At 35.0% G+C, this 26226-nt stretch overlaps 2 protein-coding genes across 4 annotated transcripts; one reads left to right on the forward strand and one right to left on the reverse strand.

Annotated features, from left to right (window-relative positions):
- Window positions 1–10005: 10005 nt before the first annotated feature.
- On the forward strand, window positions 10006–12878 carry LOC120075041 (LIM domain-containing protein WLIM2b). 2 transcript variants are annotated; one of them, XM_039028190.2, is made up of 6 exons: window positions 10006–10284; window positions 10938–11163; window positions 11644–11743; window positions 11838–11872; window positions 11984–12073; window positions 12456–12878. In XM_039028190.2, exons 2-6 carry the CDS (start codon window positions 11029–11031, stop codon window positions 12663–12665), a joined length of 570 nt encoding a protein of 189 aa, XP_038884118.1. In that variant the 5' UTR covers window positions 10006–10284; window positions 10938–11028; the 3' UTR covers window positions 12666–12878. The 2 variants fall into 2 exon arrangements, with proteins under 2 accessions (XP_038884118.1, XP_038884117.1); XM_039028189.2 differs by having other exon boundaries at window positions 10054–10646.
- A 1516-nt stretch (window positions 12879–14394) lies between these two features.
- On the reverse strand, window positions 14395–19588 carry LOC120076773 (putative sugar phosphate/phosphate translocator At3g11320). Of its 2 annotated transcripts, XM_039030678.2 has the most exons (7): window positions 19250–19588; window positions 18941–19143; window positions 16987–17460; window positions 16304–16407; window positions 15968–16196; window positions 14798–14967; window positions 14395–14644 (listed from the first exon to the last, which is right to left on the reverse strand). In XM_039030678.2, the coding sequence occupies exons 1-6, from the start codon at window positions 19422–19424 to the stop codon at window positions 14815–14817; spliced, it is 1338 nt and encodes a 445-aa protein (XP_038886606.2). In that variant the 5' UTR covers window positions 19425–19588; the 3' UTR covers window positions 14395–14644; window positions 14798–14814. The 2 variants fall into 2 exon arrangements, with proteins under 2 accessions (XP_038886606.2, XP_090169105.1); XM_090312979.1 differs by having other exon boundaries at window positions 14395–14967; window positions 19250–19554.
- Window positions 19589–26226: the final 6638 nt, after the last annotated feature.

The raw sequence follows: 26226 nt of genomic DNA on the forward strand, positions 1-26226 counted from the left end.
CATTCTTTTCCTTATTCCACTTTATTTTATTAACTTCCTTTCCTTCCCAAAATAAAATTAATTCCTGTCATAAATTTCTAAATTGAATAATTTCAACGGCAATCTATTAAATTCCCGCAATTACACTTAAGTCCAAGAATTCCAAAACAATTAATAAAATTACTGAATTACATAAATAATAAAAAAAATTGGGGTGTTACAATACCTCTTGTTCAACTTTGTTTTCCTTTTGAGGTGTTTCAAGCTTTCATGATCCACATGGATGACAAACTCTTTTGGCAACAAATAATGTTGCCAAACTTGCAAAGCCCTTACAAGTGCATGTAATTCATTGTCATATGTTGGGTAGCTAGGTTGTGCTCCATTTAACTTCTCACTAAAGAACATGATTGGTCTCTTTTCTTACATCAAAACAGGTACGATCCCTATCCCACTTGCATCATATTCAATCTCAAAAGATTTTTCAAAGTTAGGTAAAGCAAGACAAGATCCATTAATCAATTTATCTTTCAATTCATTGAATGCATTTTCTTGCTTTTCTTTCCATTCAAATTTCACATTCTTTTTAACAAGTTCATTCAATTTTGAGGCTATGCTACTGAAATCCTTAATAAATCTCCTATAAAAACTAGACAAACCATGAAAAGGTCTCACCTCGGTTGCGTTGGTGGGTGTTGGCCACTCTCGAATTGCTTTGACCTTTTCTTCATCAATTTTCACCCTATCCTTTCCAACAATGAATCCTAAGAAATTGACTTGGTCTAGAAAAAAAGTACACTTTTTGAAGTTGGCATAAAGCTTTTCTTCTCTGAGCTTAAGAAAAATTGTCTTAACATGCAAAATATGTTCATTCAAATTTTTAGAGTAAATAAGAATATCATCGAAGTATACAACAACAACAAATTTTCCAATGTAATCTCTCAAAACATGATTCATTAATTTCATAAAAGTACTTGGTGCATTAGTAAGACCAAACGGCATAACAGGAAACTCATAAAGACAAGATTTTGTTTTGAAAGCCATTTTTCACTCATCTCCCACATGCATTCCAATTTGATGGTAACCACTTTTAAGATTAATTTTTGAAAACAGATTTGTACCATGTAATTCATCTAGTAAGTTATCCAATCTAGGAATAGGATGTTGATACTTTATCATTACTTTATCCTCCATGTTCCATCTTTCTTGAGTACCAAAATGACCGGAACCGAACAAAGACTCATGCTTTCTCGAACATAACCTTTATCCATGAGTTCTTCCACTTGTCTTTCCTTGGCTTCTGTTGGATTGGTCCTATAGGTCGCCGTATTTGGAAGAATTGCTCAGAGTATGAAGTCAATTTTATGCTCAATTCCTCTTAAAGGAGTAGACTTGTAGTGCATCTTCATGTGAAACATGTCATTAAATTCTTGCAAAAGAGATTTAAAACCACTAGGCAAACCATCATTAGAATTAGGTTCAGTTACTAAACATATTCCTTTGTACATGAGTAAAAAATTCGGTGCTTCGAATGAAAATATATTCCTTACTTCCCCCTTTCGCACATTCTTTTATTTTTCCTCAAAATCACTCTTTTTTCTCTCTTTATTTTCACTCACCTTTTGCCCCTCACTTTTCTCTTTTTTTTCACTCTTCTCCTTTAACTTACTTTCTTCGCTCCTCTCTTGATCCTCAATTTCTTTTCTTTTCTTTTTTAATTTCACTTGATCACATTGTACTTCATATTGGAAGCAAAATAAACTTCTTCCCATTCAAAGTAAATGTGTACTTGTTCAAGAATCCATCATATGTAACTTCCCTATCATATTTCCAAGGTCGTCCCAATAACATATCACCCGCATGCATAGGTACTACATCGCAAAGAACCTCATTCCTTATATTTTCCCAAAGTAAAAGAAATAAGAACTTGATAGTTTACTTTCAGTTCTCCTTTGTTTGTCAACCATTGAAGTTTATATGGTTTTGGATGTGGACGAGTAGTGAGTTAGATTCTTTTTACAAGAAAAGTTCTTACTATATTTGTGCAACTTTCACAATCACCAAGCTACGTGGGGTTCCTTTAATCAAGCATCTTGTGTGAAACAAGTTCTCTTTTGTTCTTCAACTTTCTCCTCTTTGATTTGCACATTAAGTGTTCTTCTTGTAACTAAGGATATAGAGTTACGTTCTTCAATGTACTCTTCATCATGCTTTGAATTCTTCCTCTAGTTGCACATCTTGTTCATCATATTCATCTTTTGAATCTAGTATTCCATTTTTCATCACCATGCCTTTTTATTGACGCATTCCTTGTTCATGTGTCAAAACCTCTTGCACTTACAGCATTGAATAGAACTAGACTTCTCCTTCACCTCCTTTGAAGCTTCATTCTTGTTCGTATTGGAGCTCTTGAACTCCATTCTTTTAGTAGTCACAAACTTCCCTTTTGCTTCACTCATATTCACAAAACCATCATTGTTCCAAACATTAGAATTTGAAAAGGTATTAGCTTTTGAATTATACCTTTTGGGATACTCCTTTTCTTCTCTCCATGTTTCTTCAATTTTGATTGTATAATGATACATATCTTCTAAGTAAAGTTGTGGATACCTATCAACGAGATGAGCAATGTCTCGATTTAAACCTCCAAGGAATCTAAACATAGTGTCTTGTTCCTCTTCTTCTCGAATGTTTACTCTTTCAATCAAAGTTTCCATCTCTTGATAATATTCAGCCACACTTTTTGTTCCCTGCATTAAAGCTTGCAATTTAGTTTTCAAAACTCTTTTATAATGTTTTGGAACATACCTCTTTCTCATGGCTTCTTTTAAGTTCTTTCCAAGTTAAAATGGGAACCTCCTATTTCCTCATTCTCTCCGATTTGAGATGTTGATACCAATTTTCAAAATGGTTAGTGAATTCGGCAATGACAAGTCCCATCTTCTTATTTTCACTAAATGTGTTGCAATCAAACACATGTTCTATCTGTTGAGGTTGATGCCCTAAATTCTCGTTGGGTCCTGTAGTTGGTAAACATTGTATTGAACAAATGCTTGTGATGTAATAATATATGATTTTTTTTTCACTATTGTCTATGAACATTGGATGTTTTAATTGCTTTACTACAAACCAATAAACTAAGATCCCTGGTTGCCATTGTAACTTAAGCATGTATGTAGAGACATACAGGTGGATCATGCCTTAAGTGATAACCAAAATGGTCTGTAGTATATGAATATAGAAGGGAAACCTTATCCTGGTAACGCTACAAATGCGGCCCCTTTGTAGAATAGTTACAAATATTGTGACTTGCTACAGATGGTCTGATCCTGATCATTCATGTAGAGACATGCGAGCGAGGGTGTCCTATACAAAGGAGTTTGTATAAGACCGGACCACGAAGTGTTATAGTCTCGTTATATAACGTCATTCATGCTAGAGACTTCACTTCAGTAGGATGACCATAGGTAACATGACCTCAATCCTAAGTGAGTTAGGAACTCCTGCTATTGAGGACGATCCTTTAATTTGCATGGGTGCGGGTGGCCAGATCGCCGACTCAAACCTACCACTTGGGGATTCGTCTGATTTGGGAGCTGGGAACTCAGTTACACAAGATGGAATTCACTCCTTCCCCGAAGCAGGGGTAAGTAGATAGATTGCTCCCTTACGGGCTGATTCTGAGGCTTGAATGATGTGGCGCCACACACCTTCTCATGGCCCGAAAGGTGTCTACACATAGTAGGACTATGTTGTATTGTTCATTAGAGGGATTAGTGGTACTTAAGGAGTTAGATGTAACTATAGGGGAAAAACGGTAAATTGGCCCAGCTGTACTTACGAGCATCTATGAAGGGTTATCGTACTGTTGATTGGTTATATCTGATGGACACAGAAATATATCTGTGGTGAGAAGAGTGCAGCTGTCGTTCTTTAGTGGAATGCTTGGCAGTTAACAGATGGTGGATCTTGAGGCTAAAGAGTTTAGTCAGCTATTCACATACCATTGGAGCTTCGAGCCATAGGTCCATAAGGTCCCCTTGGTAGCTCAATGGATTCAAGTTGAGAATCAATTTTTAGGTTAGTTTGAAGTGTTCAAATTGACAAGAGGGAGTTCGATTATATATGATATAATTGAACTGGTTAATTATATATGATATGGTTAACATGATGTATGAGATACATTAATTTGAGGAAAATGATATAAATATGATTTCTATCTAATGGAGGAGAAAAGGACTATGGTTCATATGTTGCATATGATGTGATATTAAACCATATGTTATAAACATAATATGATTATATTTATTTTTTAATTAAACAATTATAAGATAATTGTTGGCGTTTTTTTCTCCGTAACCAAATGAGATAGTGGTAGGTTGCAATCAGTTTTCGTAACTAAAGGATAAAATGAAAATGGTTTTCATTTTGTAAAGAGATCGGTTATCCACTCCCCGAATTAGTACACGACCCATCGCCTAGCAAACGAGAGCATACACGATAGCTCCTAGTTTATTAAATGATCATGTACATGACGCATTACCTAAATGATCGCGGAGCATTTGCTAAATGATAGAGCGCCCAATCGATTTTACTAAATGATCGTCTATACGATCAGGCCCTATTTACTACATGATCGTGTACCTTTTACTAAACGATCAAGCACCCGTCCATATAGACTTTAGTTTTCTCCCACTTACGTGGTCATGGTAAACGATTGTTCCTTCCTCCTTCCCTCTACCAAATCCAACAGAGCCCACATCTCCTGGATTCTCACTCCAAGAATATCAAGATTTCCGAGTGGTTGTGTCCTCCTTCTGCCTGTTCGTGAGAAGTCCGTTCAGTGGTAGACGACAGAGTGATTTGGTGGACAATAGCCTTGGCGAGCACAAGGACTGTGTGGGTTGTCGATTCCTGACGAGAGCGAGATTTAAAGAGAAGGTTTGAAAGCATGCCATAATTTGTTGTTAAATGCATAACTTGTTTGTTTGATTGTGAATGCGGTATTTCTGTCACAATGAATTTGGAACGATCTTGATTCCGCTCAGAGGTACTATTTGATAAAAGTTCGTTCACTATCTTCCTTTCCCATTCTAAGTATTCCTCCGCATCCGCCATTCCACAAAATTGTGAAATTTTGAGCTTGATTCCACTATCCCTATCTTCATGGATTCTTTCTCCTCTTCTAGGTTGCATAAAATTTTAGAACCAAATGATAAGCCCCTGCAATGCTTGTTGGATGCAAAACTAGAGGTCCTTCTAGGATCCTTGCAAACACTCACAAAAAAAGCTAACTTAGATCAAACTTATAATTTATGATGGTCACTCTTAGATCCTAAGACAACTCCTTTCAGAATTAGCTTGATCAAGAGAAAGTAAGTCAAGTCTCACTCTCAACTATAGCTTCCACACACTCTCACTCTCTGACTTAAACATCAAAGTGTATATGTGCAAGTTTCTCTTTATTTTACAGGTCACAATCCTTCCCCTTTTAAAAAAAAAAATTACATTTTCATTGTCGTCTTATGAAAGTCAAGATTTTTTCCCTGGCGAGATTTTGACATCAATAAAAGTAACTTTTTTTGTTTTTGAAAACATCCAATAAAGGAAACTTATAATGGCTTATCCAACTGAGTTGAATTCATGTTGGTTCTAAAATTTAGAATTTTACATCTTAATTAAATTTTAACTTTATTACAAAATTAAGCCACAACTATAATATTTCTTCATAGTAAAACACGAGAATCATTTGTTCATGCATTGAAGGAGATATAATTTTTTTTTTTTCAATAAGTAAGGTGGGAAATCAAACCTCAAATCTCAAGGTTGATAATACAAGGTCAAAGTAAGCTTAGCTTAATGGTAATTGGCATGGTCTTCCACCTTAAAGGTCAAAAGTTTATTTCCACATCCACGCAGTTGTTGTACTAAAAAAAGTTGATAATACAAGTTTTTTATGCCAAAATCTAGCCGAGGGAAATATGGACTCATCTTTCTCTTGGCAACAACCGTGAATTTATAAATCAAGACTAAACACAACCTGTAAAATAGAAAAGAATGCACACCAATGTGGTGCTTGCCGCAAAGGCTTCGTGTAGAAATCGAATCCCAAGCGGAAGCGTGTGAATGCCTTGCATCTCGAAAATCAATTTGAATAAACAAAAATAGAGTTCTAAAACAGAACATATGAAGGATAAATATATGAAATAATATGCTTTGGAGAAGGGACACTAAGAGAGAACCATTCTTACCTTTAAAGATTCCTGAGCTCCATGAAAAATCCTCTCGATCTTGGCACGAATTTCTTCTAAATCGAACTTGAACACGACCACGAGAATAACCTTGTTATTCTCAAGGATTCCAATAGAAGGATCGGTAGTATCCAACTAATTAGAAGAGGAAGAGGTAGAGAGATTGCTCTTAGAGAGTAAAGAGAGGATTTGTGTCTTGGTGGCTAGGGTAAATCTCACCAAAATGAATGCTTGCCCTAAAAGGGCCATAAGGAAGAATTTATATGGAGAAGGGTTAACCCCTTCTCCAAGTCTTTCCCAATTTACCCTTGTACTTAGTTAATTAAATAGTCTTTATTTAATTAATTAGCATATTAATTAAATAACCATCTATACATTAAATCCAATTTAACGTATATATTTAATTAACATAAATAAACAGCGTATGTTTATGTGCATCACCTCTCTATTAATTTAATTAATTAATTCTTTATGAATTTAATTCACCTGAATTAAATATTTGAATCTCATTCAAATATTTCTCTCCAACTTAATTTATATTATAGATCACATCTATAATCAATTATATTTCAATCACATTAATATACAATTTTCTCAAATTTATTTGAACAATTCAAATCATTCCTCTTTAATATCCTTTAGCGAGCTAATAAGGGGACTTGGTGGACCTACAGATTAGAAGCTCCCATGATATGAGATTAATTGGCTAAACTCCTTAACCAAATTAATCAATATTCGTCAACTGTGGGTACACTCCACTAAAGACCCACAGTTGCACTCTTCTCACTACAGATATATTTTTGCATCCATGGATATAGACTAATAACAGCAAGTTAGTCCTTCACGAGTGTCCACAACACCAACTGGGTCAAATTATCATTTTACCCTTGGGTTACCTCTATATCCTTAAGTATCAGTACTTCTCTAATGAACAACCTGTTTATAGTCCAACCAATAAACAGAAACCCCTCTCGGGCCAATGAGAGGGTAGGGCCCTTTGTTCAAGTCCCGGAGACACCACTTAATGGAACACTCATCTACTTACCCTGAAGTCGGGAAGGAGTGAATTTCATCTTGTATTATTATGTTCTCAGCTCCTCACTCGGTCTTGTGCCCAAAGTGGTAAACTTATTCAATCAGCAAACTGGCCACTCTTACCCATACAAATCAAAGGATAATCCCTCATGAACAGGAGTTCATAATACACTCAGGATTAAGACTAAGTTGCCTAGGTCATCTAATTGAAATAGGAACTTAAATAGTTAACGGCATTACATCTAGTTGTTACTATTTCGCGTTCCATTATTATGCAAACTCATTGCATAGGATACCCCCACTTGTGTGTCACACGAATTGGATCATTATGTTTGTATCAAATACAAAGTGGATCGTATCCATAGTGTCACCATGATAAAATACCCAGCCTTACCCCTATACTATAGACTCTTTAGGCTATTTCTTAAACATTGATCCCTATATGTTTCCACATACAGTTCGAGATTCATAAGGTAGCGTTGGATGTTAGTTTATTGAATTTATGGTTATTAAGACAAAATAGAATACATCGATAACTCTTTATTGATGGTCAATTGATAACATTTACTATTTACGAGTTTTATGACTAAAACCCAACACTTTGATGCTTAAGTTAGTAGGGATAACTATGTAGCAAGTAGAGAATTTGAGTATGTGAGTCGACCTACTTCTCTTGGAGGGGTTATGGTGTATTTATAGGATTCTTTTACCTAAATCCTTCCCTTTAAGGTTTTCAGGTCATCTCTTCATCGAATTTCCCTCCCTTCAACTGAACCACCCACATTGTGCCCCTTTGAGGGCTCATTTCTCTAGTCGGCATCGAGTTGGGCCGAGACCAAGTCTCACGACGTAGGCAAGCCCATGCTTTCTCTCCTTCTTAGACCTTGCCTTGCTTTGGGCTTTTCCCTTTAGCTCAAAGTGTTGTCGCTTCTTCTATTCTTTTACATTATTGTTTTTTGGTCCAAATTAGTCCACAACACAAATTTATATCAATTGAGTTATATTTATATTGGCAAAAGAGATATTAATTAAAATAAAAGAGTATCGCTATTGACATTATATACAGTAGATGTAGAATAATACTTAAGGGAATCAATATTTGAAACGATCAATATTTGATTAGAGGAAGAGGCAAGGGGGGACCAAATGGGGGCCCAAATTCTTTCTTGGTAATTTATTGTTTGTTATTATTATTATTATTATAATAATAATAATAATGACGACGACGACCCAAGCTGTCTTGATATTTCCTTCTCTCTTTTAAATTTGTTCCTTTGAATTAAAAGAGATATTTCAATATTTTCAACATTTTCATTTGACTTTTCAATATAGTCGATTTCAGATTGAATATTATTCATCTTAAAATATGTCATTCTTGAGATTAACAAATTGACTCTAAATTGGATTAAAAGGATAAAAGTTAGAATTCTCATTCTCACGTAATGTTAAAAAAAATAACTTGAGATAATTAGAGGCATTGAAAATCATGGATTATCTGAAAACATGACCAATACAAACCATTCAAATTTAATTAGGTTACTTGATCTTTTGTTCAAAGAAATTGAGAGTAATATGAGATATTTGCATATATACAAATTGACTACTAAAGTTGGTTCTGTTGAAATTAATTTACATTAAAATAAATCCACTCAAATTCAAGAATTAAAATATGCTTCGTCTGATTCTGATAAAGATATTTGTTCATAGGTTTCTTTAATTTCATCCCACTCAATACCTTTTAAAATATTTGTATTCCTCAACCACTTTTATATAATATTGTTTCAAGTCTCTAGTGCATTAGTTTTCATTATACAAAATACAACATGATCAAACTACTATTAAGAAATAGATAGGTTGATTCTTTAAATTACTTTCTTATCCCTCTTCTTTTAATGTAATCCAATTTTAAAACCATAATCATACCAAATCAAACATCATACGCTATAATTTTAGATTTCATTTGGTAATCATTTCATTTTTTATTTTTAAAAATTAAGTATATTTTCTCTTAATTTTGCATCTTTCTTGATTACATGAACTTTTAGCCAAATTCCAGGAAAAAAATAAATTTTTAAATATTATTTTCAAAATTTAGCTTGATTTTTAAAAACATCAATAAAAAGTATATAACAAAAAAATAATAAATTTGAAAGTCGAAAAAGTATTTATAGACTTAATTTTTAAAAATCAAAATAAAAATAAATCTTAATAATAGTTAAATAATTTTTTTTTTTTTTAAAAAAAGGTAAACCCAATTCATGATATAACTCAACCTTTTATAATTAAATACTATAATGTTACCATGTTAGCATTTATATTCCCAATTTATGCTTTGTAGTTTCTTCTCTGTTCCTTGAAAAGGAAAGAAACAGACAATATCAATTAACTTGATTTTAGGAAACATTAATTGGGAAATAAATGGAAAACTGAACTAATATTAATAAGAAGTTAATTTGGATCTTTTTATGAATAGAAAAAATTAGGTGTAACTCGACAATACTATTATTTTTATAGCCTAATCAATCGACAATGAGATTGTGATACGTAACACATTTTAAAAGTTATATGAATAAAAGAAAAAGAAAGTATAGGAATAGGTAGCATCGATTAAAAGTATGCTATATAGCATAGTAAGGATAAAACAAAAATTGAGTTTTAATATCTTAACAACTAAACTATATTAAAAAAAATTTAATTCCTGAAACTAAATAACATAAACATCTTTCCCTTTATTTAGGCCATAAACATATATCATAAAAATTTGAATTTGAATTTTGACATACTAGACAAGTCTGTTTCAAAGCTGGAAAAAAAAGGGAAATGGAAGAAGTGAAGAACATATATTTAGATATATATATATATATATGGAATGTATGAGGTGGATGTGGATAATGGGTCCAGGTTGGGAGGGTCAACGGTTGATTTTTTAGGAACCAACAAGGAACAGCCATGGCAATGGCGTCTGAGGAGGCGCGTCATCGTAACAGCTAACTCGGTCGTTGAAGGAGCCAAATTAATGGTGGGTCATAATTCTCGCCAACCTGATCTTTATGTTTATCTTTTTTGTTCTTCTTTTTCTTTTCCATTTTAATTCTTTCTTAATGCGTTGTAATCAGATACATTAATCAATAAAATCTTTCTTTAATTTTTTTTTTCTTTATTATTATCCCAAATTCGAACATAAAACTCCCACTACGCTGCGCCAAAAGGGGGTCCAATCCAATCCCTTTTCTTGTTTTTCTCTTCTTCCCTCGATTTTTCTTCCTTTTTCCCCTCGACCCTTTTCCCCATCTCGAATTTCTCTCACGATTTTGCTTCTGGGTTCTTTGTTTTGGCACTTTTGGTTTACAGATCCACCGTTTTTCCAAGTTCTAATCTCAGGTTTGTCATTTTGTCTCGATTTTGTTTCACATTTCCCAACTCCCAGATCACGATTGATTTTTCATCTTTAAGATCTTTGTTTGCCTGTTTCTGTGGTTAAACAGTCTTGGTTCTGAATTTATTGGTTTGAGGCATGTTTGTTCGTTGCAATTTTATTATCTAATCTTGAATTTTCGGAGTTTGAAGTTAATCTCTCTCTGTTCAAATATTTTTGCATTTTCTTCTATGAAATAGAGGTTGATTTGAGGAGTATCTTAATGTAGTTCTTGTGATTTTGATCTAACAAAACAGAGAAGGGAAGTTAGGTTTGAGAGTTGGGGATTGCTTGTCATCTTGGTTGGTTGGGTGAAAAAGGCTCAGATCTAAATCCAAGGGCTTAGCTATGTCTTTCACTGGCACACAACAAAAGTGCAAGGCCTGTGAGAAGACTGTCTACCCTGTGGAGCAGCTCTCTGCTGATGGAATTTCCTACCATAAGTCTTGCTTCAAATGCAGCCACTGCAAAGGGACTCTAAAGGTATTGCAATGTGTTTTTTGAGCTGGATTCTTATCTTTTTAATATAGCTAAATCGCCACTGCACCATAGACTTAGGATATATTTATTCTTTATATGTGTTTTAGAAGCTCTGATACCATGTTAATCGAAAACTAAACCTAAAAGTTTATGTTGATTGGTTATAATATATTTATTCTTAATAATGATTTCTACTCTTGCCAAACTATTTTCTAAAGGATATTTAAATGTGGTATCAACTTCTGCCTCAAGTATCCATCTGTTGATGTATCTATCACAAATAAACACAGCCTATATATCAAAGGTTCCCAAGTATAGTTTAACAGCGAATAGGAGCTAAAATATCAAGTACAATGTCTCCTGATCTTGATTCAAACGATAACAAGAGATTTTCTGCAAGGATTGGATTGTTGGATGTGGTTTTTGTTTTAAATATGGAACTTTATCTTACTGTTTATAACATCGGTCTCTGCTTGCCTTCAGCTGAGCAATTATTCTTCAATGGAAGGTGTTCTGTACTGTAAGCCTCATTTTGAGCAGCTCTTCAAAGAGACTGGCAACTTCAACAAGAACTTCCAATCACGTATGTTTCGATCTTCTTTCGGTTAACCTTATGTTTCACTTCCAAAAATTTTGCTTTCACATGTTTAATTGTTTTTGAGTTTCATTTTCTACAGCTGCCAAGTCAGCTGAGAAGTTGACTCCAGAGCTGGTAATTTCCTGTTGTAATCTATTGTAATTTGATATTGGAAAGCTTCTTCTCCAAGAAGATAAAATTATGCTGTGTATTGCCATTGATTCTTGTAACCACGACTGGTTTCAGACTAGGTCACCTAGCAAAGCTGCTGGCATGTTTTCTGGTACTCAAGACAAATGTGCTACTTGTGGCAAAACTGTCTATCCATTAGAGAAGGTAACCCACCTACTGAAATTTTGACAAATAATTCATTATCCCCCTTCCCACTTAACAAAAGGAAGAGTGAACATCTGTTGGAACATCCAATCTATGATGCATTAATGTATGAATGAAGATCTGTTGGAGCAGACTACTTAGTTTTGATTCAATGTTGAAAATATTTATAAGTTTTGCTATAAAGCTTAGAAGATAAAAACTTTGAACAGTGCCATTGGGGATTAGTGAATATTCTTAGTTGCATAGATTCAAATATTCATCACATATTACTTTTAGTCTGAACTTCCATTTTCCTCCAACACCCCAACATTATTACTTTTAGGAAAAATAATGGATAGTTTCATAGAGGATTATATGAATTTGTTATTACAAATACTTGCAGGTAACGGTTGAAAGCCAATCCTATCACAAATCCTGTTTTAAGTGCTCTCATGGTGGGTGTGCTATATCCCCATCAAATTATGCAGCATTAGAAGGTATTCTATATTGCAAACACCACTTCTCTCAGCTTTTCAAGGAAAAGGGAAGCTACAACCACCTGATCAAGTCTGCATCAATGAAGCGCTCCGCTGCCCCTGTTCCTGAAGCTTAAAGTTCCAATTCTCGTATCATCATTCACGGTTTCGGACCTAACTCTCTATTTACATTGAATGTGTTTAACTTAAAATTTTATGTTTTTGAGATGGAAAAAAGGGTAAAGGAAAAATATATATGTTTACCATCAATTCAGCTCGTGTGTTTATTTGGGCAAACTGTTGAATTTGATCGATATTTGAGGTGCAAACCTTCTATATGGTTTCCAGAATTTGCATATCTGCATATTTTGAGCATTATGCATTGTGTTTTCATTGAAAAAAATATTTCTGGCGAGAATAGGAACTTGCTTTAAGCCTTCTCACTTCATCCTGTAGCCCAGAAAGCTGCAGATCGAGTACCCAAAAAATAAAATATTAAGAGTAGAGGAAAAAGAGACATATTTCTCTTCTAATTGACACCATAAGGTAGGGGGGGCGAAACTTATTCTGTGATATTTTAGTAATGTGATATTATGATTTATGAAAACTAACATATGATCATTTAATATATACCATACTCAAAAGATATTCTTTCTTTTTTATGTACCATATAAAAGAAGGTCTATGAGAGCATATTTGGAGGGGTATTAATTATAAAGATTATGCCACAGATATTGTGGATTACAACTTTAGTTTAGAAAAAATGTGTAAAGGAAAGGGGCAAGTGTAACCACAATTTTGTGAGGGAACTAATTGAAGCCATGCACATGTTAATGTTAAAAAATGAGTTATACAAACAAAATTTTCTTTCAGTTGAACAGTTTTCTTAGTTCACCAATATGTGGAGATGGGAATTTGGATTTTTTAACATTTTGGTAAAAAACTATAATGTTAGTTCAACAATTATGCATGTATAATGGCCATGTTCATATGGTTTCTCATTTTTATTAACTTCTGTAAGAATAAACAAGGGTTAATCTCAATGAAATAAGTAACAAATTAACAATTTTAAGCCTTTATTTTGCCTTTGTTAAAAGGAATAGCATCATCATTGCTATTCTCAATCAAATATTTTAGTACTTTGGCCAAAGCTGTATTTTGCAAAGGTCAAGACGCAATAAAGTGCAATAGTCTTCTAAAACTTAAGCTCAAGAAGTAGAAAGAAGCACAAACTTTTTCTTAAGGGCACTATATATAAATATGTTACATTAAAAAGAGAGCATAGTTAAAAGTGAAAATATGGAAGAAAAAAAAAAGGATCCCTACACATGAGATTTTGTATTTAGGCTTAGTACATTTGATTTTTTTAGTTAATAAAGGAAAAATCTTAATTATAACTATTTTTTAAAATTAATTAAAAAGTCCCCAGGCCTGGAGTTTTGGTCATGAGGCTTCTCAAAGGTTCACCTAAGGCACACCTTATTTTGTGAGTCCCCTTTTTAAAGCAAGGTGCCAAACTTACACCTTGAGCCTAAGCGTACGTCCAAAATGACATTTTAAAATACTGGTCTAGACAAATACTCTTGAACTAAGTTAAAAATTTGAATCTAGTCAACCCATGTGTAGTTGAACTCAAACAAATATATGTTAAATTTCATTTGTTAAAATCACGAGAACATATTAGCTTGAAGATATTATTTACTTATCTAGCGGTGCTTTAGCTCTTTATCTCATCTTCTTTCCAAAGTTTCCTCTTAAATATTACTGTGAACGTCAGAGCGTTACCATCAAAATTGTGAGTTAAAATAATGAGAGGGAGTGAGCCTAAAACGTTGGTAGGAGGGGCAGGGAGAGAAAGCAAGAGAGTGATATTAAGAGCAGAGCTATTAATGGCTCTCCTCATTGATTAAAAATATAACAAATGTTAATAGAAAAATGATTTGTGTAGCCACCCAATTATACAATGCCTTCTCCTGATCCTGAAAGAATGAGAATATTCCTCCATAGCTCAACCTGAGTTACAGAGTTATGTTGTTTCACTTCTTTAACTTTCTATTCCTGAACTATTCCCCCCTTTGTTGCTGATACAATAGAAGCAGCCAGTTTTCTATGCTTTCTGAGAAAAAAATCAAAGATAAGAAACGAGCAAAAATTTTATGGCACCAATTTGCTAATAAGAATGCAACCACTACTACTACTTGGCGCCCTTGGCTGCAAGTAGATTTCCCACTGATTTGGAAACAAAACAAACAATGGCAAGGCAACTCACTTTGAGTTATGGCATGGTCAACTTTTATTTGTTCGTTTCTTTGCTTCGCTGTAGAGAATGACTCCCATTACTGTGAGCGTATAACCGAACATTCCAGTAACAGAGACAGGGTTTCTAAAGATTAAAATGGAAACCACCACAGCTACAGCCCCTTTTGCATTTCCTAGTACCTGAAACAGACAAAATAAATGAGAATTCATAGAAAGTTCAGAAGGTACGTGTGTGTACCCGACATTGACAGGACTTGGGTATTTTTTCAAAAAAAAGACATGGAACTTGCTACAAACAAAAGCATAGCCTTGAGTTTTTATTTGTTATATAATGGCAAAAAAATAGAATATATCAAGGTTTGACCCAAGGCAACAAAGATATAATCATAATGTTAATTCTTGTTTGACATTTGTATTTCTCATCATTAGATAACCTACTGAGTTAAATATGAGTGTTAAGAACATGTCAAGGCCTCTAACAATACTCACAAACAAGATCAAAGTTGGGAGAATCTGGAGGTTGATTGTTATCCCTTTTACCCACGCTAGCTCATTAGAAAGTAGGAATGCGCTTATAAGAGGAAATCAGAAAAAGTTCCCCCTTCAGTCGATATAAAAAAACAACCTAGATGAACAATTTATAGAGAACCATTTGGGACCTGCCTCAGCAATAGGATAAAGCTAGGACAGTTGCCCAAATACAAACAACTGATTAAAATAAAGACTGTTACAAATATTTCAAATGATTGAATTTACTAAACTCTCTTTATCTGGTAAAAAAGCAGAAGATCTTGATTTTAAATTTTACAATCATATCTGGCTCATTTCATACCAGCAGTTCCATGCTAGGCAGAGAGCCCCACGCACAAGAGAAAGTATTACGAAGATACCGAATAGTTAAAATCCATCATAATCTATCAGTTTATATATTTGGATCCAGTGATCTTCTAATAAAGACTTCAACGTACAAGCCTTTTTTCCATAACTCCATTCACAAGAAACTTGTATAATCATGTTTCTTCAACAATGCAGTCAATCTCAAATCAACCAAGAACAAATAAAGTTGGGCCCTGAACTAGTTTCATCATTTTTAAAAATATGGTTCTACATAAATTAACTCAAATCCAGTCATATTCTGAACAGTAGCAAGCAACAGCACACAACAAAAATGGAAATATACCTGAAGGGTCAGCGCACTGGTGTGTTTTGTGACCAGAAAATTTGTCAGGTTTACAAAATATGCCAGTGACGAATTGAAAAGAAGGTACCAGATGATCTTGATATCATCTCTAGCAAGTGCTAGTGTGATACCAACCACATTATCTTCCATAATAAGTGTTGCAGGAAGCAAGAAAACAACAGCCGTAGGAGCCATATACAAAAGGAGATTCATGGAATTCAGCTTCTCTCTGTATAAGATTAAAGGCCGTATACGAACATTAGATGTTTGAAGTTTACCGTTTAGGGAAAAAAAAGACTACAATGATATTAAATAGAAGAGTAGAAATAGTCATACCCATCTGCAGAAAGCAAAATTCCTTGAAGTACAGATTTGAGAGCTCTTGCAGCGGTAGCTGCAACACATATCACAAACCCAAATAGATGGAAGCTTGGTTCACCCTGTTGCCATGATAGAAAAATGTCAGAGCCAAATTCTGTGCTCTCTTTATTTTTAATATTGACAATAGGGTAGAACGAAATGAAAGCAGATAAGAAAGTGAGAAAACTTAACACTGTTAAGAGTGATTGAATAAGTGCAAACACAGGCACAAAACACAATACACACACACAATAACCCCGATGTCCGCAAAAGTAATTTTCATCAAACTAATACAACGCTAAGGAACAATCTCAGCTCAAGTCCATAGATATGATAAACCGAAACCCCCATGTCCAAATAGTAGTTTTCCGCTCCCATGCCGATATTCCCAGATAAAATTGTAAAAAGAGGTACATAAACCATCTCCTTCCACTCTAGCATACATACATATATCTTTGGGTTTTATGCAAAGAACACAATAAACGGTAGGTGAGGAACTTAGCGTTAAAATTACCAATTCAAGTTTAACGAAAAGAATAAGCGCATTAAATTCCAAGCAAAGAACCCCAGAATTCAAAGTATTAAATCAGGACAAGAATTAGGCATTCAAAGAGTAAGAAAGAAATTAGTGGGAAAATAAAGAAAAGAAGAGCTCATACCCCGCTGGCAATGACAACCCCGGTGACGACAGGAATGAGCGTAACATAAGTAAGCCAAGCCTCCCTCTTGAAGGTCATCAGGTAAGCAAAAACAGCGGTGAAAAAAGGGGTGGTGGCTCCAATAGCTTGGTTGAAAGAGACGGGAAGATAACGAAGCGAAATGTTACCAAAGACAACGGAGATGCAGAAGATAAAGCTGAGGGCAGAGATCTTAAAGAATTGAACACGAGATCGAATAGTCTGGAGAGGAACAAGCTTCAAACAAGCAATTGCAATGTAGCTGAGCAAAGAACAAGCGGTCATGTGGCACATGGTGAGGAAGATCGGGTACTTGAAACCATAGTTGGATAGCAAATACTTGTTGAGCAAGAGAACCCCAATGTTGGAGGAGTACCAAGCGGCAACGAGGCCGATCGTGACGAAACGACTCGTACCCTTCATTTTGGGAGGTGGGTGTTGATGAAAAGGCTGAGGCTGTGAATAATATCAAAGAAAAATGGAGGGTTGAGTTAAGTGGAGGAGTGGGAGGTAGAAGAAGAAGAGGGATCTGGGCATTGGAATGTATAAGAGGATTGGATCAAAGGAGTCAGTTTTGTTGCAAATAACAGAGGAAATAACAAAGAGAGAGTGAAGAAAGAAAGCGTTAGAGAGAAACAAACACAAAGAAAATAGGAGAAACGTTAAAATGGTGTAAAGGTTGGAGTTTTGAGGATGACCTGACCGATGAGGAATCAGGGAATGTACTTTCAATCCCTCTCTCTCACACAAAGCGAGACAGTTTTTAAAGCACAGGAAAATGCGTTGAGATTGTGACCGTAACTTACTTTCTTTATATTTCGCATTTTTTTTTTCTTTTTATTTATCTAATTAGCTTATTGTTGTTATTAATTGCGTCTTTCATATTAATTTATTGTTTCAGTTAACTCACAACTTTACTCCAACTTTAGATTTCTGTCATTTAAACTTTTGAAATGGTTTGTTATTTAATTCATTTTTTTAAAATTTGTTTAGAACAATAAAAATGAGAATTTTCTAATCATAACTATTTTTTTTTTTAATATGACTATGGAAAATCAAACCTTTTGACTTTAAGGTCAATAATATAAATATTTTTTACTAATTGTGAGGACAAGTTAAATTAGCCTGTTAAAAGGTATTTGTGTCTAAAAGATTATAACCTAATAAATTTGTTATTATAAGGGGGTGAATAATAATTTCTTTAAACTTTTCAAAATATTGCTTGTGGGTCACTTTGCTCAAATGTGCAATTAAACCCTTTTTTTTTAATTTAAAAAAAATCAATTAAAATTTAGACTTCAAAAAGGGAAAGTAACCATAGTTTTTTTTTTTTTTTTTTTTAATGTTTGAGTTGGCAACAGAATAAAGTATTACATAAGTGAAATGAATTGTTTCTTTAAAGAAATTACTTGAGTCAGTGTAATATTATATATTTTGTAGTTTTTTTTTAATTGAAATTGGTAGCATTTTTAGTATAACATCATTTTAAAAAAAAAATTGTAAATATAGTCAAGTCTATCGGTGATAAACTTTGTTGATAGACTCCCAAGTCTATACTTCTATAAACTATAGACTCTTACCAGGTCTATTACTAATAAACTCCTACCAATAATATGGTTTATTATCGATAGACTATTTAAATTTGGTCATATTTGTAATTTATTTTACATTATGTTCTATCTTTTTTTTTTAATCTTACCTATGTAATACGAATTATACAATTGGGTAGTAAAAAGTTATAAAAAAATCAATAGTATTTTTGCTAGAAAAAGTAATTGCAAACTTATTTGACGAGTATGGCATATGCAAATTTTGTGGAGTTGACCTTACTGAAAGGCATTAGGATCTGAGAAGCGTAGTGATGAGGAAAGAAAAGAGAAATCTATTTGAAATTATGGAGAGAGAGGTGGGGGCTTGCAATTTGTAAGTTACTAACTTGTTTGCTTGGCCATGTGGAAATCCATGGCGCCGGTTGACCTTTAGATATCTCAGCAGATCCGCCATAACTTCCTGCTGATGAATTGGAAGCTCTAAATTTTCTAAACCCACTTTTGCTTCGAGATTTGAACAGCGATGATTCAACCCACACATGTTGTCTTGAAGAACAAATTAGCTTTTTGCTCCATCTCTGCTGCTTCTCTGGAACACCCAAAAAAAAAAAGACCAACAATCAGCATATGAAACTAATGAAACACCAAAAACAAACAGAAGTAAGAACAGGGGAAAGAGAGATGATGGAGGATACCATTGAAGGGGGAAAGTATTGTAGATGGTGAAAAGAGTAAGATCTGTGTCATCTGTTGGCTTGTAAGCTGGTGAGAGAAACTAGGACAAGTTTTTGGAATTGAAGTTTCAAAAAGTTGAACCATCCGTCGGCTGGTCGTAGCCGGGATCTGTCCGATGATTATTATGGGCCCCATCAGATAGGGAGATTTGTAACGAGGAGCACTGAGGGTATCACAAAATCCTATGGAATATTCATTGTTACGTGGCAATGACGACAAGGATTATCGAGGGGACGGCGGACCCGCCACATAAACCACAATATCATGATGAATGTAGCCAATATTTCTGGACAGGTTGGAAGTGGGAGTCCGTCTTTTGGAGTTCGGAGGTTTGGTAACTAATTGAAAGAAAAGTATGACCAAGAGACTTCAAGCATTTGTCAATGGAGTCGATAATCCTTGTCGTCATTGCCATGGTAAGGAGATTTCATAGTTTGGTATTAGTTCAATATTCAAAATAAGTCTTCAGGCTACAGAGATTCAGATTCGGATGGGTGGAAGATGGGTCAACAATAAGGCTTTGGTTGGATACATGGATTACAAGCCGTCCCGTCCATGCTCAAGGTTTATTTGTCTTCACATATTAAAACGCAAGTTCTCTATTTAGTAGTGTTGGGAGCCCTTCCTCCTGATTCTTGTGTTTCGAACTTCCAACAAGAGTTTGAATGATTTGGAGGTGGAGAAATAGTTGTCTCAAGAGATTGTGGTCAATTGATCTTCACACTTTTAATCTAGTTCCCTACAATTGCCAATCTCGATGACAACCGGCAACATTTTAAAGGTCAAGAATGGCAAATGACTCAATTTTTTTTAAAGAAAATGTCAAATGTCCATTTGCTGATGTCATGACTATGTGAAGTTACGTTATTGTCTTTCTTTTTTCTTTTTTCTTTTTTCTCTTTTTCTTTGGTACGAGAAATCTTCCTTTGCATGTCGTCTTCTTCTTCTCCGACACGACCAATCCATGTGAGCAACTCTGATGAGCAAAAGATGAGAGAGAGGAGTGATTTGTGAGTGAGGAAACAAAGAGAGAGCGAGATGAGCTAGTATTTTATGAGTGAAAAAAAAAGAAGAGAGGACGAGACGAGCTAAAGTGAGAGACATAGTGATTTGTGAGGGGAAAAAGAAGAGAGGGTCAAACTACATTTTCGCATGCGCGCGAGTATGTTTTGGTAATTTCACCCAAATTTGACGTCAGTAAAAGGTCATTCCACATCTTTTTCAAAAATCGGGTTATTTCACATTTTTTATCTAATTTTTGGATCATCCATCCAGCGGACCCTTAAATATAGTGTAAGTTTGCTATATTTCTAAATATTTTCAATAATTTTACTATTTTTTATTTAACTTAATTTTCATTTCGTTCTTACCTTTTAAAACTTTTAAAATTTACCCATAAATTTTTATTTTAATTTTGATTTGTTCTTTTTAGAAGTTTACAAACTTTTTTTAGTTTAGTGTTTAAAGTTTGAAAGTTTACCCTTTCAACTTCATTTTAAAGTAATTAATCAAAAAGTAATTGAAAGACTAAAGTGAGCATTAGTGAAAAAGTAATATTAGATGCACCAATCTTTATGTATTTTTTTATTATTATTATTTCTTAAACAAACGATATATCTCTCCTAATTATACAATAAAAAAAAATAAAAATATTCTTTAAAAAAATAGTTTGTCAAGTATGGAAGGCTGATTGAATAACTGAGTTAGTTGCACAAATATGGGTACAACACGAAATGCACCCAAATATTTTTATTAGCAAAAATCAGGTGTAGAAAGGTAAAATACTTAACCCAAGGATGAAGTAAAAACTAAATTCAAAACTCAAGTAAACATGTTTAATTTTAAAACCTAGAGTTCAAATGAAAATTAAACTCAAAACTTAGAGTAAAGTGTTATGTTATGAAACGTAGGGATGAAAAAATAATATGCGTTAATGATTGATGATAAAGAATAAATAGAAACGTAAAGCAAAAGAGATCGATATAGAGATTTACATCATTCACTGACAATGTGTTAGCTACGTCAAAGAGAGCAAAGAGAAAACAATTTAAGAGAATAATATAGAGATTACAAAATTAATCGTCTCTATGATTAGAAAGTTTATATGGTGCATTTCTTTAGATCATAGAGTCATAAACGTAAATAACGTAAGGATGACAAATCTGTTCATCATACTTGATTGCTCAAAGCACTACATATAAAATTCAAGACATTCCAACAATATGCGATCTCAAAATACTCCTAGTCACTCCATATATGGTCTAAAAACTTTGTGAACGAAAGTTTAGGACATATTCGATGACCGCGATCTTAGACTACTTTTTAACCTAATGTATTTCATGGCAGGCCTCAATCTACTACTTAGTCAACGGGAAGTTAAAGTAAAATAATGTTTGGTTAACCTTAGTTCAACTTTCAAATCACTAATTTCACCATATAATTTCCTTGGGACAACATTGTCCTAAGATTTTTTATTTTATTTTATTTTTATAAATAGTTACTAGAATTATTTCGTAGGGAACATTTAAAAATAAACAATATCTTAGAAATTTAAATAAATAAATAAATAAATAAAAGTTGCTTCTTAGATATCTATTGATGAAATATAAGAAAAGAGAGACAAACACACAATTTACGTGGAAACCCTAAAACAGGGAGAAAACCACGATACAGACCTTTTCCTTATTATTTTTTAATTGATACACTGAATATAAGAGAATATGATGAATAAATAGACAGTAGAGAGCCCTAGGGTAGAAGACAATTACAATAATACCCCTAGGGAAAAATCCTACTTTCAACACTTCCCTTCAAATTGGGGCATAAATATCAATAAGACCCAATTTGCTGATACAGTAGTCAACATTTGGTCTAAGTAACCCCTTGGTGAGAACATTTGCCACTTGTTGACTTGAGGGAATATATGGGATGCAAATGCTCTCATTATCCTGTCTTTCTTTAATGAAGTGTCTGTCAATCTCTATATGTTTAGTTCTGTCATGCTGGACTGGATTGTTTGCAATGTTTATTGCTGCTTTATTATCACAAAACAATTTCATTGGAAGCTCACTATCTTGGTAAAAATCAGGCAACACCTTCTTCAACCAGATTTCTTCACATATCCCTAAGCTCATTGCCCTGTACTCAGCTTCAGCGCTACTCGTGGCCACCACTCCCTATTTCTTACTTCGCCAAGTGACAAGGTTACCTCAGACAAAGGTGCAATAACCAGAGGTTGACTTTCTATCAACAACAGAACCTGCCCAATCAAAATCGGTATAAGCTTCAATAGTCATTCTTTCGACTTTCTGAACACCAGACCCTTACCAAGAGTCCCCTTCAAGTATCGAAGAATACGCTCAACTGCAGTCATATGCTCCTCATAGGGAGCTTGCATAAACTGGCTTACCACGCTTACTGCATATGAAATATCTAGTCTTGTATGGGACAGGTAGATCAACTTTCCAACCAACCTCTGATACCTTTCCTTGTTAACAGAAACTTTGTTGTCTATAACACCAAGTTTTGCATTATGCTCCACGGGTGTGTCAGCGGGTTTACACCCAGTCATGCCTGTTTCTTTGAGTAAGTCCAGTGTATATTTCCGTTGCGATACTGAAATACCTTCTACTTCCATTCCAAGGAAGTATCTTAGCTTGTCAAGGTCTTTAATCTCAAATTCTTTGGCCATTCTTGTTTTGAGCCTTGTAATTTCCCCCTCATCATCACCAGACAGGACAATATCATCAACATACACTATGAGGACTGCAATCTTCCTGGAGTCGGACCTTTTCGTAAATAGTGTATGATCTAAGTGCCCTTGTTTATATCTCTGTGCCTTAACAAATGTGGTGAACCTATCAAACCAAGCCCTTGGAGACTATTTCAGTCCATATAATGACTTTCTCAATTTGCAAACTCTGTGCTTGAACTGACTCTCGAATCCAGGAGGAGGGCTCATATAGACTTCCTCTTTAAGTTCTCCATTCAGGAATGCATTTTTAACATCTAACTGGTGAAGTGGCCAATCTCTGTTTATAGCAATCGACAACAAAACCCGAATAGTATTGAGTGTTTACAGCAATCGCCAACAAAACCTGAATAGTGTTGAATTTGGCCACGGGGGAGAATATTTCAGAGTAATCAACTTCGTAGGTCTAGGTGAAATCTTTAGCAATCAGTCTGGCCTTATATCGATCAATTGTCCCATCAGATTTGTATTTTATAGTGAACACCCATTTGCATCCAACTGTCTTGTGCCCTTCAGGTAAATGCACCTGTTCCCACGTTCCATTTTTCTCAAGAGCCCTCATTTCTTCCATAAACAGTTGTTTTCCATTCAGAACTCTCCATTTCTTCACGAATACTACTTGGGACCATGATAGTATCCAAACTAGTAGTGAAAGCTTTAAATTCGGAAGACAGATTGCTATATGTCATGTAGTTGTGCATAGAGTATTTCGTGCATGAACGAGTACCTTTCCTCAGTGCTATTGGAAGATCGAGAGAGGCATCATGTTTTTCCAACTCTCTAGGATTCTCAGCATGACCGGTCATCTGTATATCAAGGATTTCAGTAGTATCTTCCACTTCTTTATAAAAAACTGGCATTTTTCCTTTACTGCTATCATTCTTAGCTGTCTCCTCATCTGTCACATTTTCAGTATCGTCACCTCCTTCATCCTTATCTTTCCTGCACTTGTCAGTCTCCATACATATATCAACATCATTAGTTTCAGGGATACATGTACCTGGACCAGATGTAGGGTCTGATTCATGGACCGGAGTCGACTGTTCAACAAGTGACATCCCTTTCTTTTTAAGATTCTTCCTATAGTAAGTTATTCATGGAATCTGGTTGGTAGGGAGGACAGAACAGGCTTTTTTAGAACTAGGAGAAAGAATCGGGGCAGATTCCCCTAAAGGGATATCATAAGAGGACCAGTTAGGCTCTTCACTCAAGCTCTTCCCCTGAAGATGAGTAACGGGAAAGATGAAAGTAATGTCCATGGAGACAAAATACTTATGAGATGACGGATGATAGCATTTATACCCACGTCGGTGAAAAGGGTACCCAACAAAAACACATTTCTGAGCACGAGTGGTGAATTTTGTGCGATTTAGACCATGAGAGTGGACAAATGCGACATAGCCGAAGACACGAAGGGTTACATCAGAAATTAGGCGAGTAGTTGAATAGGTCCAAGGGATTATGAAAGTCAAGGACATGAGAGGGCATGCGATTAATAAGGTGAGCCACAGTAAGAATGGCATCTCCCCATAGATAGGATGGAAGAGTGGCAGACAACATTAAGGACCGGCCAACTTCCACCAGATGACGATTTTTACACTCGACTACTCCATTTTGTTGGGGAGTATAAGCACATGAGCTCTGGTGGACAATCCCCTTAGACACAAAAAAGTCACAGAAAGAGGTGTTAAAGAACTCTCATCTATTATCACTCCTCAAAATTCCAATCTTTGCATGGAACTGTGTTTCAACCATGGTATAAAATTGTTAAAAGATGGAAGACACCTCAGACTTATCAGCAAGTAAGAACACCCAAATGAGACGTGTGTGGTCGTCTATGAAGGTAACGAACCAATGTTTACCAGTGGAGGTAGTAGTAGATGAGGGTTCCCAGACGTCACTATGAATGAGGGAGAAATGACTGGACGGCTTATAAGGTTGAGAACGAAAAGTAATAAGACTTTGTTTGGCACGAATACATACATCACAATTTAGAGACGCTATATTAATATTGCAGAATAAATGCGAAAACAAATATTTCATATATTGAAAGTTTGGATGTCCTAAACGATAATGCCATAACATAAAGTCATTTTCGGAAGTAGAAAAATTTAAAGACATAAAACTAGTTCTATGATCCTCCATAGAAGAAGCATCGTCAGAAAGGAAGCAGAGCCCCCTATCGTGCCGGGCAGTGCCAGTCGTCATCCCCGACTTCTGATCCTGAAACACAACAGAATCTGATGAGAAAATGGTCTTACAATTCAGATCTCTTGTAATTTTACAGACCGATAAAAGATTATATGAAATTTTAGGCACATGAAGTGTATCACGTAGTACTAAACCATCAAAAGGAGAGGTATTTCCTTTCCCTACAACCGGGACAAAAGATTTGTCTGCAATTCTAATATGTTCATTTCCTGTACTCGGACAGTATGAAACAAATAATTTTGAAGAGTTGGTGAGATGATCTGTGGCCCCTGAATCTACAATCCAGGGTTTCTTGCCATTAATGCTAATAAAGCCAAAAGATGGAAATGTACTTGATTAGGCAATGGCACTCACCCCGACAGCACTCAAATTAGTCTTATTATCGACTGAAGGTTGATACGGTGTATTCTCATTAACTGAGTCACTTACAAGTGCATGCCTAGAGAATTTTTCATGTGACTGTCATCGCCTACTGTTCGGGGGCCTGTCGTGCAGCTTCCAACATTGGTCCTTTGTATGCCATGGCTTCTTGCAATGCTCACAGACAGGTATGGGCTTTTTATCACCGTTGGCACTGGAAGACTTCGTAACAAAGGCTGATGCATCAGTAGAAACAACCACAGGATTGTTCATAGCATGTGACCGATCCTTTTTCAGTCGAACCTCTGAACAAACTTCTCTGAGGGAAGGAGTGGGTCGTTGACCCAATATGCGACTCTGAACACTGTCAAATTTTGGGTTCAATCCAGCCAAAAACACATACACTTGATTTGCCTCTTCAAGTTTCAAGTACTGGGCTCCATCTTGTGCACAGTTCCAGACAATTTCTCGGCAAAGGTCTATCTCTTGCCAATACACTGATAATTTATTAAAGTAGGAAGTAACATTCATGGTCCCTTGCTTGCACTCATGGACCTGTTTGTATAACATGTACAATCGAGATGTATTCTGTCACTTTGAGTACAGATCCCTGGC

Source organism: Benincasa hispida, chromosome 4 (genome assembly GCF_027475165.1).
Source record: "Benincasa hispida cultivar pf3 chromosome 4, pf3_genome.v1.1, whole genome shotgun sequence".
Lineage (NCBI taxonomy): Eukaryota > Viridiplantae > Streptophyta > Magnoliopsida > Cucurbitales > Cucurbitaceae > Benincasa > Benincasa hispida.

Excerpts from the sequence above, each read along its gene's own strand:
- LOC120076773 (XM_039030678.2), bottom strand. The coding sequence starts at position 19,424 with ATGGGGCCCATAATAATCATCGGACAGATCCCGGCTACGACCAGCCGA. Across the intron at positions 16,408-16,986 it reads GGGTTGTCATTGCCAGCGGG|GGTGAACCAAGCTTCCATCT; the intron begins GTATGAGCTCTT and ends TCATGGCAACAG. Across the intron at positions 16,197-16,303 it reads ATTTTGCTTTCTGCAGATGG|AGAGAAGCTGAATTCCATGA; the intron begins GTATGACTATTT and ends AATCTTATACAG.
- LOC120075041 (XM_039028190.2), top strand. The coding sequence starts at position 11,029 with ATGTCTTTCACTGGCACACAACAAAAGTGCAAGGCCTGTGAGAAGACT. Across the intron at positions 11,873-11,983 it reads AGAAGTTGACTCCAGAGCTG|ACTAGGTCACCTAGCAAAGC; the intron begins GTAATTTCCTGT and ends GACTGGTTTCAG. Across the intron at positions 12,074-12,455 it reads CTGTCTATCCATTAGAGAAG|GTAACGGTTGAAAGCCAATC; the intron begins GTAACCCACCTA and ends AAATACTTGCAG.